The sequence below is a fragment of the Lathamus discolor genome, chromosome 2, assembly GCF_037157495.1.
Source record: "Lathamus discolor isolate bLatDis1 chromosome 2, bLatDis1.hap1, whole genome shotgun sequence".
Classification (NCBI taxonomy): domain Eukaryota; kingdom Metazoa; phylum Chordata; class Aves; order Psittaciformes; family Psittacidae; genus Lathamus; species Lathamus discolor.
In genome coordinates, this window is record NC_088885.1 from 87,827,895 (window position 1) to 87,844,121 (window position 16,227).

Below are 16,227 nucleotides of genomic sequence, written 5' to 3' on the forward strand. Positions count from 1 at the left end.
AAGGATTTGGATTTGGTCTTAAACACTGTTTCTAAAGTATGTGCTATTTTCTTTACACAGTCGTATTTAACAAAATCAGCTAACTTGTTTGGATTTTAGTGCTATACATACATGTATTTCTTTGACTTGAATGGGTCTAGGAAAGAGATTCTATTTAGGGAATACTTTTTTTCAATGAATGACATCTTGGTTTCTCTCTTGTAGAAGCCATACCAGTAAGTGACACAGAAATTCCCTCACAAAGCTTTTTAGTCATGTGCGGTGTTCTGTATTTCAGCAATTAAAAGAAAACATATTTCAGAAGGTATTTTCATCTTGAAATCTTGCATTGGAATGCTCCTTCTCCTTACACCTCAGTCATCATCAGTCTGAGAGAACTAGTAAAAATTGTTTTTAAATAGACAGTATTGACACAATGGAAACATCATTTGAATTTTCACTGTGATTTCATGTGTTTTTTTATTTTTTATTTATTGTTGTTGGTTGTTTGGTGTGTCCTGTCTCATCTCCTCTCCCTCCAGTATTAAAATAACACTGTTCAGCTATCAATCAGTCAACTGGAATGTTTTGGCTTTCAGTATCTATGGTAAAGCAAAAAAAACCCCACCAAAACAACCCCAAAACCTTGTTCAGAATTCATGGAAAATTAGAGGGTTTGATTGATTTTATTGATAGTTCCTTTCTTTAAAACAATTAGCCTGTGAAACGTAAAAGCTTTGCTCTTTTCAGCAGCTGAAAATGTGACATATGTAGATTAAAGGTGTTTGACTCTCATGCCTTACAGGGTGGATTATAATTACTGATCAGTGCATGCTTTTTTAACCTAGCTGCCTACCCTGAGGTTTTGGTTTAAATGTGGCTGTGACTTTTCAGTGAGTTCTTTCACATTTTTGTAAAACAAACTGTCATTTATATTGTTTTAGTTTTTGTGGTGATTGTTTTATGACTGCTAATTAATTGATATTTGAACTTTAAGTGAATAAAACTATATTATAAAATTATGTAGTATCTAATTAACCAATTATTGTCTGCCTGCTACATAAGTAATAAGAAAAAACTTGTGCTTAATTTTTCAGGATTTTCACATCTTTCAAAGAGTTCTTGAAGAGAGAAGAAAACTTTACTATTTCTGATGAGAAGGAAATAGATCATCTTTTTCATCTGGTAGAAGTCATAGAAGATATTGTAATGCTTGATTTCTCATCTTCTTCAAACCGGTCTCTAATTGAAAATGTCTTGAATAATACAATAGCATGGATGAAAACTTTTGGTGAGGGGAAGGAATCTGCAGTTTCTGAACTCCTTAATGAGCTGCAAGAAAATTTCCAGCCTCTTCAGCGATTCTGGATGAAAGAGAAAACAGAAGTTTTCTGGCATATAGTGAAAGTTGTATTCTTTAGGCTGTCTCATATGAGGCAAGTGGAAGAGGAGGAGGTATTGGAGGCCTTATCTAGAATTATGTTTTCCATTACAGAAAATAAAATCCATAATAGAAGTATACTGTTGCTCCAAAATATCCTGACTGGTTGGCCACTGTTAAATATTGCTGCTTTGAACCATCAAAAACACTTAAGTGAAAACTTCCTAAGGAATCTCTATGAGGTTGGATTGTTGGCTGATGATCATATCAATGTTTCTTTCAGCAGAATTCATGGGGTTAGTAATGCCTCCTCTTTATTACTCTCAAATGTAACTCTTATATACAAAGTACAAGAATTGGGAGAAATAGTGCACAATTTCTTCAAAAACATCCAAAAACTAAACAGCAGTAGTGTGGCCTCACTTTTTCCAATACTTTTCTCTCTGTATCAGAATGAAGATCTCATCTTAAATGTTGAAAGCAATAAGACTCTGTTAACAGTTCTTGATGAGAGTTTGAAAGATATATCATCGTTTCAAGAATGGCATGGTTTCCAAGATAGGGATCAAGTTTTTGATTTGCTGTCTGAAACTTTTGATGTTCTCTGGAACTTCACTAGTAAATCTCTCTGTGAAAAGTTACTAAACATTTACAACTACACAGAATTTCAGGCCCAGTCTCTTGCACAGAAAGGAAAAAAAGATATGCATGTTGTCTATAGCACTCTGAGCAGCCTTAAAACTTTGTTTATAGATGAAGAGCTCCAAAGAGATGCCTTTTGTTATTTGGATCAGTTTCTTGGTATCTCCCCAGAATGCCTGTCACGTAATGAGTGCACTGATTTTTATCTCTCAAACATTACTTCTGATGATAATTCAGCAGAGGTTTACAGCTTACTTCTGCTTTCATTGGACAGTGTTCTGACTAATATAACAAATTTAGGAGGTAAGGTAAGTGTGCCTTATGCTTTGCACTGCACTTTCACATGGCTTCAGACCTGGACAGAGATTTTTGAAGAAGCATCCAAAATCTTAAATCTGAATTCAACCTTTTTTGTCTGTCTAAGAGATGATTTGGCAAATCTCTCTGAAAGTCTTTTAAATGCAACTCATGATAAACTGTGCAATAATACAGCTATGGTTATTGTTGAAGCGACAAAGGCAGCAATGAATCTATTAAATATAATATTTGAAGGAGGTGGTGATTTAAATGACTGGAAAGACTTTGAAGCTTTCCTTGCCAATCTTCAAAATGTATTTAATGATGCAGTTGATGTCACAAGCTCACTTAAAGGTAACAGTTTAGAAAGTGTTTTAGAAATGATGGGTGTCATGATAACTGAATTGCAGAAATCTGTACTAAAGGTTGTTAATGGAGAGATTTTGAATTCTTGGCTTGATACTTTAAACTCAGAGGGATCAGGAGAATCTGAGGTAGAAGATAGGGGTGCTGGTGTATTTTCTATTGGAAATTCTCTTTCTACTGTTCTCAAGCTTTCCCAAAAGGAACTTGGAATTATTCTCACTGAGATGAAAGACACATCTGCTTTCTTTAAGAGTGTACTTCAAGGAAAATATATGGTCTGCATCAGCCTTTTCCAGAATATTACCAAACTAATTTTGGACAATACTCAGAAGGACATAAGCCATTTACAGACAAATTTTTCATCTCATCTCAATTCCTTACTAAACTTTTATAGTACAGTGGATGAAGCAGAGGATTGTAACAGATGGATACATGGATTCCGTAATCTCAGTGAAAATTACAAGTTGCCTTCCCACCTTGAAAGTGCAAAACATATTTTATTTTTGCTGAAATCTCTAGGAAGCATTGAGACAGATACTAAGCTAATGCATGTGATGGACATAGTTAATTTTATTTTTAATTTGATATTCCCTGAATGCTCCGTAACTGGTTCTGATGTGATTTGTCTAAACGTTTATTTCAGTATTATAGCAAAAACTTTAAAAAATATTCACCCAGAATTTTATGTAAAAGATTACGTTAGTTTTCTTGAATTTATTTTTATGCTTTTAAGTAACTCTGGAGGGCAGATGGCTGCCAATGATTTAGTGGGGCACTCATGGTATACATCAAATAAGACTCATTTTATTCAGTCAATTCATGGATTTAACAGGACTTTGAGGATGTTCCCTAATTCTTTTCACCATGATCAGTTTTCATCAGTAGAACTTTTGGCAGAAATACAAACTTTTCTGAAAAATAAAACTTTTGAAGTCCAAGAAAACAGCTCCTCTCATTTAGATATTGAGATTGAACCTTTCTTACATAAGAAAAATACCACTTTGTTGATGGAGTTCTTTCAATATATGATTAGTAAACTTGACTCAAAGGGTGAATACAAAACATTTCTCCAGGAACTGATAGAAACAGCAGCTCTAAATATTGAACTGTTAAATAAGGCACTTAAACTATTCAAGTCTTCTAGTTTTACTGGCTTTCCATTAAGAGATGATAAAGAGTTTCTAAAGCGCATGGTAGCCTTGGTGCAAAACATGAAGAATGTGGATGTTGAGTTCTTGATAAGTCAATTCAAACAAGTCCAGAGGAGCCTGGATAACTTCTTTAAAAATATCAAACCTTTGTATATTGAGAATTCTGAGTTAAGAATGTTAACAGACTGGTGGGATGCATTTGAGAACAATTCATGTAATTGGAACCTGACTGGCTTATGGCAAATAACAACACTCTTTGAACAAGACGAGTTCTATGATGTAGAAGAGATGTTCCATTTCCTCCTTGATGTCATCAGTCTTACAGAAAGATTAGCTCATGGAAACATCACGGAAGCTCTAACTGAAATCTATGCTTTCATACTGACTCAGGAAGAAAAAATGCCAATGTTTGCTGAAGAGGAGTTCTCTAATCAAGTAGAAAGTCTTCTGATGTTACTGGAGACACTGTCAGATATGTCTGATGAACCTGCGGAAGCCTCAGTTTGTTTTTCTGTAGCATTCTGCTGGAGTCTCACAACTGCAACACCTCCCACTTTTACACCTTGTAACTTAGTGCATACCAATTATACCCTTAATTACAATGCAGTCATTGAAGTAATTAAGGAGCTGAAACTCATCACTCTGGAAGACAGTTCCTCATGCACTATGGAAGACTTTCAGATGGATATCACTCGCAATCTGACTTGCTTTTTTCATCAGATCAAAGAATGGAACTCTATTCTTTTGAAGTTTTCTGAGCTTCGTCATGTAAATGAGTCAGTTCTCAAAGAGCTTCTAGAGTTTTGGAATGATCTGTCCCTCTATGCTCTGCCACTGCAGGTGAACAATACATATTCAGTCAACTGTTCTTCTACACCGAAGAGACAAGTGGCTTTACAAATTATAGAAACACTGGGCGGTATGGCAATGGCAGAAATGGAGATGGCCAAAAGTGTTATTGAACAGCTAGATGATCTTTATGGTGGTCTAAGTTGGAACAGACATTCAAGAGCATCACTTATAAAGACTGTTCTTACTAATGTTAAGAATATGACCAGTGAAGTTTCTGGGCTTCTGGATACAGAAGCTGTCCTTTCTTTTCTTTCTCTAATTCAGCCTTTCATGATGCTGCCTTCTGTTGAGAACCAGACATACTCAACGCTTCTGATATTATCAACTTTAAATGGAAACAGTAATATGTCTGAACACTTTGAGAACTTCTGGTTTCCTATAGTTACAAGCATAGAAGATTTATTGATGAATTTTAATGTTAGACACTTACTTGCAGTCATGAACCAAGAGTTTCAGTTATTAAGGTTAGTCACTGGACAGTCCTCTTCAATGGATCTTGATGTTTTAATACAGCAGTTTAATGCATCATCTGTAATTTCTATGTTAAGGAATTTTGAAGACATACAAAAGATTGCGAACAGCTTTGTATGCGAGTGTAACAGTAAAAATTATTCTAAAATAATACATTCTCTAATTCTCCTCATGACTAACGAAAAGTCATCGAATGACTTACTGCTGTTTCTGAAAGATGTTATTGACTTTCTGGAGATATTCCAAAATAAGTCTAAGGAAGATTACGCTAGTATGTTGTTTGTTGATGGTCATCTTAGCAGAGAAAAATCGAATTATACTGCTAATTCAGTTTTGCTCAAGAGTCTCCTTCATATAATTGCTGATCTTGCTGCTATAGAAGAATTTCTCTATGCAAACCATATTGAGCTTCAGGCAGCTGACTTCATTGACTCATTTTTTGGTAACACACAGCATAGAGAAGTCTCTCTTCAGTCCCAAAACAGAACTCTGGAGTTTATGCAAGAGATCTTGCAAATGATATTTCAGTCTACCACAGGACATGACAAGAACAAAATAATTTTCCTGCTAAAAGATTTGCATAAAGATATAATGACAGAAATTAGGTGAGTGTTTTCTATGTACTCTGACAGTGTGCTGACAATGACAGATGGGGTCCTTGTTTGCAAACAGCTCAATCAAAACTTTTAAGTTAATTACTGTTTAATTTCATATTTGTGCCTTTGAGTAAAACAGTATTTTGTGTGAACTTATATTGTTCAGACCAGACATATTTGATATGATGTTATATTTTGTGGGCCAGATTACAGATGTGATAAGTCATCTGTGTTGATACTCAAGGTGGTTTCTTTGGAACTACTACAGAAAAAAATATTTGAAGATATTAGTGTTTTAAAATGCTTGCAGGCATGAACATTGAACCAGCAGTTATTAGTGGACAACAGTCATTTTGGCTATGGAGCTAAATATTTGTCTATGGAGCTAAATATTAAGAAATGCTTAGGATTAACTCTTTGTAGGGTTTTTTTTGTTTGTTTTTCTTTGTTTTTTTTTCTTTCTTTCTACATTCAGATGTAGATATACTGTATTTGAAGTGTATTTAAATTAAATAATGAGTTGATGACTTATGTAAACAAGATGACTTTTTTTAGGGCTATGCTTATAGGGTTAAGTTGTTCATTTTAACAAACACAGTTTCTGAAGGAATCTTGAGCCAAAGATCTTTTTTGCCAGATTGCTCAGATCAAACATAACCATCAGGAGAGGAAACTCTGCTTCAGAAAAATGTTTACTGACAATTTCTTAAATAAAAGTACTGCTAGTCTGGGGTAATAATCACTGAATGTATCCACAAGACGGTTGCTCCAAACAGCTTTAGGGTGTCTTGCTGGTGGGCCTACTGATCCTACTGCCATAGACCAGCTGAGAAATGGCATACTGAAGCTGATGCATGACTCTGATGTGTTATTTAGACCTTTATGATTAACTTCATGCAAATATGCAGAAATAGTAGTCAGCAGGGCCAGGTATTAGCCAAATCTGTTGAAAAGTCGAAAGCAAATACTAGAAAAGTGGTTTCTTTCCCTCAAATGCTGATTATCAGAGACTTTGTGCATTTTTCTGTTTGCCATCAAATCAGTGTATGCTGTGGTTTTTCAGTATTTCTGCACCTGTTATGATTTTACTTATTTTGTAAGAGTACTTTCTAGAACCTCAAAAGTCTTAAGAAAGCTGATGACTTGCTACTGTGATGAAAAACTCTTTTTTTAAAAGAAAGTATGTTTTGATTTTGAAATAGTTCGGAAAAACGTACAAACTGTTAATACTGAAATCTTCATATGGTCCATTGAAGATCGCAACCTTTCATAATCACTTGTTAGAAATTTTCTGTGGTACCTTTGTCATGAAAATAATGTTTTCTTATTAATCTTTCTACAGAGCATCTAAAATCTGCGAGATTCTTCAGGAACATTTAAGCCCTCCTAGTGTCCTACTCTTGCAGAAATTGCAGTTTACCATTTTGAATGTTCTTAAAATCTTTTCAGGTTGGTTACCACAGCAGTGACAGTACAGGTTACCGTACTTGTTAGTACAGTAATGGTAAGGCTTTAGTCTGAGCAACCTTTTGTAAAAATAAGTTAATTTGGGTGATGCCAATCAAAGCAAGCATGCTCATACCTGGAAATTAAACTGACAAAGTTTGCTACTCACTGGAGGGTTAATAACATCTTGATATCTCCACAGGGAAATAGGATCAGGACAGTCTGCCTGAGAAGGAGGTTAGATGTGGTTAATATATGCAGCTTCTCAGAGTTATGCTTCTTGCTCACAAAACAAAAATTAAGTTTTCTTCTTTGGTTCTGTAGCAGGTATTGCTGTTCTTATTACTGATCAGGAAAGTGTAATGGAGAATACTGATGAAAATTGAATCAAACTAGCCATTCTTGCCCCCTAAAATGAGAAATCTGTCCACAAATATGTCTCAGTGCCTTAACACATAACTTTCTTTGCTTTTAAATTATTTTTATCCCTTATTATTTGGTTAACTTTTCATATGATTACAATAATTTATTATTTTTTTGTAGAATAGTAAGCCTGGACATTTTCTCTTACAGAAGAACCAGCTGTCATTAGCAACCTTTTCTGTGTTGTTACAAAATGTAAAGATGGATTAATGGGTCACTTACTCCTCTCTGTCATGGAAGGAATCACTCTGATTCAAGATCATTATCAGGTCTGTGTAGATTCTATACCAACAAGTGTTCCTTACAACATGCGTTAAACTTTGGAAACTGATAAATTTCTTTTCTGCTGTTTGAATGATGAGTTCTGACAGTAGCTATACAAAGATGAGGTTTGAATGTGTATAGCTCTGATGCCTTTGATAGTGACACCCAGAAGGAATTCCTATAAGTAAATATTGGTGAGTTTTGAAAGCTGTAAATATAACTAGAATTACTGGAATTCCTATAACTAGAATAATGAAATTGCTATTAAATACCAAGCAGCAGCAGGTTAATTTAAATTTTTTGATCCTGCTAATTTCATAAATCAGATGACATTTATATTTTGAAATCTTCACAAGAACAGCTGTGAAATCAAGCCAGATGCAAATAAACTTCTTGATCAGAGTTATTCAAGCTAAAATAGCAATTGTGGTCACCAGTTGGGGTCAGTCTGTTTAACAGCGTATGAAATTACCAGCAGGAGAGAGTAACTTTCGGCATTTTGAGACTCATTCAGAGTTGGAAGCGTGCCTGTGGATAGAGCATATATTTGTGCACACAGAGACAAAATACTAAAATTGTACTTTCATTATAGAATTTGCCTCCTCTTTAGGAAATAGCTCTTCTATTTTGTCTACCTGGACATTTTGCCAATGTGAACAGCAATGTTTTGAGGTAAACAGATGTCAGAGGCATCACTCGTATCTCAAAGGAAACTTTTGCTGAACAAACGCATTTCTGAAGTCACCACAGTTCTATGACCTACTTCTGCAAATATTAAAAAAGTCTTGCAAAATCAGAAATGTAAATGTGCAAGAGAAAAAGTAAAGGTGAATATTACACAAAACATAATGCAAGAAAGACTTTGGATATGGATATCCAGATATTTTGGTTTGCTGAATGGCAACTGATGTTGTCTAGAACTTTTTTTTCTTTTTTTTTCAAAGATAAAATGGTCAGCCTAAACCAAACAAAACAAAAAGCAAAGCTTATTTAATTTTGAAATAAAATTTTGAATTAAAATGTTGGCATTTATGTTAATGTATGAATATCCTTGATAGGCTAAGTCATGTTCGCAAATATTTTTGGTTGCTTCCAGAACTCAAATCTTTGAATATTCCTTCATTCTTGAAAAACTCTTGCCACTTTCAATTACAATGAGTAAAAGAGTATTACCTTGCTCATATTCTCATTTGAAAATACACATCATCTAGTCACCAAGACCTGCTACTTCAAGCAATAACACCATCTCAGGGATTTGCTAACCCTATGATCACTGTGTTTTGCAGGATATTGAAAGAATGTGGCCTACTTTTAACAAGGGGGATTGTGAGAGTATGGCATATATAAACCTAAAACTTTCCAATATTTTGGAGAGCTTCGTGAGAACCATGCAGAATACCAGCAATGGCAACTGTGAATGTCAACTAACTTTGGGGAACGTACAGAGACAACTGGAAATGTAAAACCTTTTATATTTTGGTACCCTAAACAGTTCTTGTTAGAGATGTTATGTTGTGCATACATCTGTGTCCTAAATTATGTAGTTACAGGAGAAATGCTGTTTATCAAGGTCTCCTTAAGCTTTGTTCGTTTAACTGAAAATCGAATTAATGCATTGCTCAAATTATTTAATTAATTGGGCAAAATTCTGGATATTTCTAAAAGCCCTTTTACTTTTTGTTTGCTGCTCCACAAATAAAATACTTTGGATCACAAATAAGAAAATTTTCAATCTTCCATGACCTCAGTTGAATCAAAATTTTGATATCTTAATTTTTTACTTAAAGCTGGTTTTGTATGGTCTTGTCCTCTCGGCAGCTGGATATCTCTTGCAAAATATAAAACATTCAGATCAGTTCAGTCAGAAACACAGGATGATGTTTTTAAACTGACAGGCTTGAACTCCAAATAATTTCAGATATTTGCTCATCCCTGGAGCAAAAATAGTATAGCTTTTAAGTATATGAATAAAACTGCTACTATAGCATATTTCAAACTTGCTGTCAGTTAGTTAGAAGTGATCTTTGTTATAATTGTTGCTATACTGGTTTGACTGATGGATTGTTTTCATGATTGCTTTGAATGGTCTCTGAATGCTAGTAAAAATACAGAAGAATTTGAACTTTTAGACTCTGCTTTTACGGACCATAGAGTCATGTCCAATTTTGAATGGTAAATAATACCTGATGTGTTTAAACTATTTATTACTTAAATTACCATTAGGTAGACTTTATTTATCCTGAACTGCAGTGCTTTATATCTGTAAATTTCAAAAATGCGTGTTTAGTAAGAGATATGGAAGTGAGACATTGCTACACGTGCTTTTCCATAAGCTACGGCTTGCTAGAGGCTTAGCCATCGCAGGGAGATATCTACATTCACAATCTCACTTAGGCATGAAATATGATGATCCCTAGAGCCTGAGAAGGTCTGTAGGGATGCATGCACAGTGTGTGCACATAGAGCCTAATGTGACCCTTTTGCCTTACTTAGTGACTGTTTCATTATTCATATCATTATACATAGTAACATTAATCATTTCTGATAAACTGTGAAACTAAGGCTATCATTTCAGGGTGGCTGAAAATTTGGAGCTGCATTTGTCAGAAAATCCTGCAGCAGCGTTTCTCAGCAATTTTAATATTTTGAATGGTGGGTTCAAGTTTTCTTCTCTTTTTTACAAGTCACTGCTGTGTAATTTTGTAGAACAATAAGTGTTTCATTGTTCCTCAGACTTTCAAGAGATGCAGCTTCTGGAGAGTACTGACTTAATGTAATGTATTTTCATGGTACACGTGTGCCAATACATGTGCTTGTGTTGGCACAGGTTACTCTGTCAGACCTTATCCAATAAGATGCACAGATTCATTAGAAAGAAGAGGGGACTTAGTGGAAGAAGAAAATCTTAAAGGACTAAAGGCTACTTCATTAATTTCAGATGTTCTCATAATACAGGGATGTGAGATAACCCATGCTCCTACAGGATAATGCAAATGGATACACAAGCCCTTCAGCCTTCCAGGAGAATGACCTTTACTTTTGAAGTGAGAGTGAATTACATGATGTGAAGTTTTTGTGTCCTTTATCACCTCTTAAAATAAATCTAATGAAAACGATACAGTCTGCGGGCAATTTAATTAAGCAGATTGGTACTGCTGGCACTATTTTTCTTCTCTTCAGGTATGAAAGTCAAAGATTGTGTGCAGAATCTTACTCAGCTGAGGCTGGACATTGGTTCTTTGAACATTTCTGAGGAAACTACCAGTGCCATCTTGGAAGCCAGTATCTCTCATTCAAAGGTAAAATATCAGAAAAAGATATGTTAACAGGTCAACCTGTATATAGCCTGATGTGCCAACTGAAACAAAACAAATCACCTTGTTTGTGTGAAATCTTACAATTTTTCACTTCTATGCAGGACATTTTGTGAGATTTAAGCCTTCAAAATAATAATGTGAAGCATTAAGAGATCAATTCATAGCAGCACATCTTTTGGTCTAAATATCACTGCTTCATTACTTTCAGCACTGTTCTACCCTGTGTGCTGACATGGAATTTGAGCTTTGCTATCTTGGTACTATAGAAAAAGTGAAGGTTCCTGCAGAAAACATTTTGTATCTTCCCACTTATGATCTTTGCAGTATGGAGTTGTCTGATTTGATATTTTTTTTAATTCCTTCATGTGCTTATTGGTGTTCTCACATTATCTTACTAGTATCTTGCCTTAACTCCACTTTATCTGATCTCCCTTGAGTATTGTCTAAAGGGTGGATTGTGTAAGTTTTCTGAGTAAAAGACTGGGTGTGTTATCACTGCTTCTGTTTCCTGTTGTCCCAGTAATTAGTAAAAATCATGAAAAATGCTAAGTTACATGTTCTCTATCCTGTTAATATTTGTATGACTGAAAAGAGTTGGGGCACATTTGGTATAAACTAATCAGGACAATCAAGCAGCCACTGGGTGTCACTGATGCTCCACTTAGAATCATAGAATAGGGTTGGAAAGGACCTTAAAATCATCTAATTCCAACCCCCCTGTTATGGGCAGGGACACCTCACACTAAACCATGTCACCCGAGGCTCTGTCCACCTGACCTTGAACACCGCCAGGGATGGGGCATTCACAGCTTCCCTGGGCAACCCATTCCAGCGCCTCACCACATTTACAGCAAAGAACTTCCAATCTAAACTTCCCCTGTTTAAGTTGCTGAAACAGTTGTAAGATGCTCATGAAAAGTATGGCTATTAAAAAGGCAGTTCAGACCATCATAATTACTTGTAGATGATTTGTTCTTTTGCATCTCTGGCAGCGTGACTGTCTTTATTGTTAGCTTGTTGTTTTGATACTAGTAAATGGTAATGAGAGGAGTCATCTTGAAGCGATTCAGTTAAATGGGATTTGGTGCACCTTTGATTTTCTGGAATTATAATGCTGATTGACTGTATTTTCAAGTGACTTTCCATCCTTATTTTTTGCCGAAGTCCTATGTAGAGTTTAGATAGATATACACATCTCAAGTTTGCATATCTATACAGATGTGTACTTTTTGTTCACTTAAGTGCTTAAATCCTCCTTCAGTCCAACTGCAAAATTAAAATTTATGCTTCTTACTGATTATGCAAGATGCACAAGTACTCTTTAAAGCTGGAGTTTAGGCATACCTATTATATTTATTGTATATATAGTGACCGTCTGATAACCGTAATGATAGCTGCAGGCCCACTGCAGCCCTATATTTCTGTGATTCCATGCTGCTACTGTGCTTGCCTCTGGAATGGTACGTCTGTGAGTTGCATGTGCTTATTTCACTTATCCTTAATTTCTACCATGCTTTTGCCATGTCCATTGCCATGTGATTAAATGTTTTTAAACTTTAGACTATAAGCATTCATTTACTGAACATAGGAGTTTGGATTAGCTCTGGTATTTGAAAATCTGCCAGGAAGGTTCAGAGGAACTTAACTTAGTCAGTAATATACTGAACGAGTCAAAACTATACTGAAATTATGATATTCATGGGGCACATGAGGGAATAAATATCAAATTTTATCATAGAGTCAAATTTCTTCCACAAAAAGTAGTCCAAATCAGTATCCTTTTATGCTGATAACAGAATTGTATTTATATTCATACTGTGCTTCCTGCACATGCACAGAAAAGTGAATATTTAAATATATAGGAAAGACTTTGGAATCAGCAAGGCCTGGGAACTAAATCTAAATGCCAAATTAATAAGCTGGAAATTAAAATGTTCATAGGAATTATAAAGTTAATTGGATATCTTTACCAACTTTGGCTCCTAATTTAATTTTCTGGGGAATCCTCTTCCTCACTGGGTACTGTCACTAGTTACAGATGCATTCACTGGAGGCAGTACAGATAGATACTTTCCTAAGGAGTATGGTGGAGCCCTGAGCACAGTACTTCGGCACTTCTGAACTTCTAATTTTTCTGGACTTGCTGCCGTTGTCTTTCAGGCATTTCAGGAGAAAGGGTAACTAAGAACTCCTGAGATATCTGGACTTTAAGCATTTGTCTTTTGATGGACATTTTCATAGAAAGAAACAAACTAGCATTATCTTAGGGGGTTTTATTGTGGTTTCACCCTAGGTCTGCTTAGGCATTTGATATAATAATAACACTTCAAATGAGTGTTGAACTAAGAAGTGTGAGCTAGCTCAGAGTGAGCATTGTACCATATAGGAATCCGCAAGTCTTACATCTGTGTGTCCTTTGAAAGAAGGAAGGTCCATATATATTTCATTTTAGCGACTTATGCATCTAGATTTTGATCCATAAGTGTTTCTGCAGCAAACCTGTATATATATCTGCTGGAATGTGTATGTTCAGCATTGTACATGTGCCTGCTTATGGTATGAATGCTCATAGAATAAATGATCAACCTGGTCACAAATGAAAGTAAATCTTTATAAGAAATATGCTTAATTTCTTTATATGTATATAGAATACAAAGTAAGAACATACCAGTCTGATGTAGAGCTGTATAGTTAATTCAGGTCTGTGGATGAATGTAAATTGTCATGTTACTGTGACAAAAATTATTGGCTATAGAAGAAGACAATGCATTTCAGGGAGAAACATTTTTAATACACATATATTATGATAGGTCTCTTACAGCGCCTTTGTGGTAGCTTTAACCGGAAGATGTGATGAAGAAGTACTTAGCCTGCTGCTAAAGCTGCCTGAAAACAGTAAAACTTCCCTGGTAGTGGAAGAAATATGTTCTTTACCAGCGCTGGACTTGTATACCATGTCTGTGCTGATTATACAGAATTTGAATGTACGTCATATTTTTTACAAGGTAAGATTGGGAAAACCAGCATGCAGTTCCTATAATTTTCTTTTGAAGGTGGTTTAAAACATGCAGCTAGATAAATTAAATGGTTCTATTATCTCTTCAGATGTTCTTTCTCTGTGAAGCAAACACTGAATGTATGACATTTTCTCTGTCTTCATTTAACTCCACAAAATAAACACAACAGTTGAAGAATGGGATTGGTAGATGCTACTGTGTTCCATTTCTTGCTTCCTCAGGAAAATTATCACTAAGGAATTAGTTATGAAAGCTTTAGAGAAAACATAAGAGACAGAAGACATAGTTTTATTAATCTTCAGCAAGGTTTGCAGTTCCTGCAATTAATCACTTCTTAATGTGAAAGCGTGGAAGACTGATGTGACATCATTGGAACTAAAACAAGCATAGGCATTTGCATTACAAGAATTACAAAATTGTTTTTTGGGAAAAAAACATAGCACTCTGAAATGCACTTTATTTGCTGTAGAAATAATGTTGGAAATTCAGGTAGCTCCTTCAGGAAAGAGTTTTCCAACTCTCAAGATAAATCTCTCCATAAGCACAAGCCTCCTATATTTTATATGACCCAAGTCGAAAGACTTTGACAAGAATAATAGAGTGCCAAAACTATAATGAAGGGGATGCAGAAGTCTGTAGCAAAACAGTATTATCTGTACAACTGCAGATAAACTGGGATCTAGTGTGGGTTTTCAGTGAGATAATATTTTTGCTTGCAAGAACAAAACTATCGGATGAGATTTCTGACAGCAGACATTTATTTCAGTTCTTTTGGGGTAATGGACTGACAGAACATAAAATGTTGTAAGTACAAATAGTTGAAAACCAGTTGTAACATTGGGAGGACAAATATTTTGTTCATCCATATTCTGGATGCTGCATGTGCAGGTAAACATGTTGACCACACACTTTTAAAAACAAGACGGTTTCCCAGAATATGTTAAGATACCAGAGGAAAAAGAAAAGACTTCTGCTTTCTGAATTATCTGCCAGCCTAGAGGAGGAATGTGGAGGTGGGGTGGAAGGGCAGGTAGGAGGTGGAGAGTGAGAAAAAATCCAGTGCTTATTCTTATGGTCTTTTCTACCGAAGTCTTGCTGTAGCACAATGAATTCCTAGCAAAGAATGGAAAAACATTAGCATCTTGGGTAGGAGAGCTCTTTTCAGCTCAGTAGGTATAAATGTGTTATCTGGATTTTAATTCCTGATTTGTCATAGGCCAGTTCTAACATTACGAAAGAATTTGTCTTTAGCTGAATTTGAGAGTAACTGGGGAGTTATACTAGAAGGAGTTTTGTTGAACATGGTTTGCAGGAGCATTTTAAAATCAATTTTATAAAAGACTGAATAATGTTGAGTATTTCTAAAGGAAAGTTATTGTTGTAATTTTTTTCCCTTCTTTTCCAAGATTAAGGTACCATCTGAGGTAGGCAATATGCTAAACATGCTACTGGATGTGGTTTCTAGTATCAGCTCTCTTCTCAATAAAGCCCATTATGTCATGGAAAACCTTCCAATGTTCCTCCAAAAAATTCAAAATATTGGTGTGCTCGACATCTCTTCATTGCAGCAGGTATGTGTATGGTTTTGATATACAAACTTAGTTCCTATTATGAGGGGCTTTGTTAGGGATGTGTGCTTAGTAAGAAGACTAGGAGAAATTGTGTCCTAGAAAGTCAGGAACTTGGAGAGAAGAGAGGAGTCCATAGACCCTATGAAATTTCATTTGGTCTCTTTCAAGCACTCTGGTAATTTAGAGACTATTGATTACTGAGGTTTTATTTCTGTCATCTCTTAATTTTTATTTATTTTTTTAGCTTAGGAGATCATAGCCTAAATTAATAGGCTGTTAGGTTACTGATTAATAATAATAGCATGTATTATCTGTGATTTGGAGATAGCCATGCCTTTTCTGCTAATGCTGTAGTTTTTTGTTTGTTTCTTTGTTTTAATAAACAGACTATTATTCTGTTTATAAGAAATAGTTTTTCTTTTTTAAGGCCTAAGATTTCAAGATAGCATGTGCA

General features: G+C 35.2%; 1 protein-coding gene across 1 annotated transcript in view; it reads left to right on the plus strand.

Moving 5' to 3' along the window:
- ABCA13 (ATP binding cassette subfamily A member 13) overlaps positions 1-16,227 on the plus strand; it is a 180,505-nt gene that overhangs the window by 30,070 nt on the left and 134,208 nt on the right. The window contains exons 17-24 of the mRNA XM_065669310.1: positions 1,077-5,744; positions 7,078-7,184; positions 7,755-7,873; positions 9,155-9,327; positions 10,444-10,520; positions 11,049-11,167; positions 13,996-14,190; positions 15,609-15,773. Coding sequence (XP_065525382.1) covers positions 1,077-5,744; positions 7,078-7,184; positions 7,755-7,873; positions 9,155-9,327; positions 10,444-10,520; positions 11,049-11,167; positions 13,996-14,190; positions 15,609-15,773 — 5,623 coding nt within the window. The remainder of the gene's footprint in view (positions 1-1,076; positions 5,745-7,077; positions 7,185-7,754; positions 7,874-9,154; positions 9,328-10,443; positions 10,521-11,048; positions 11,168-13,995; positions 14,191-15,608; positions 15,774-16,227) is intronic.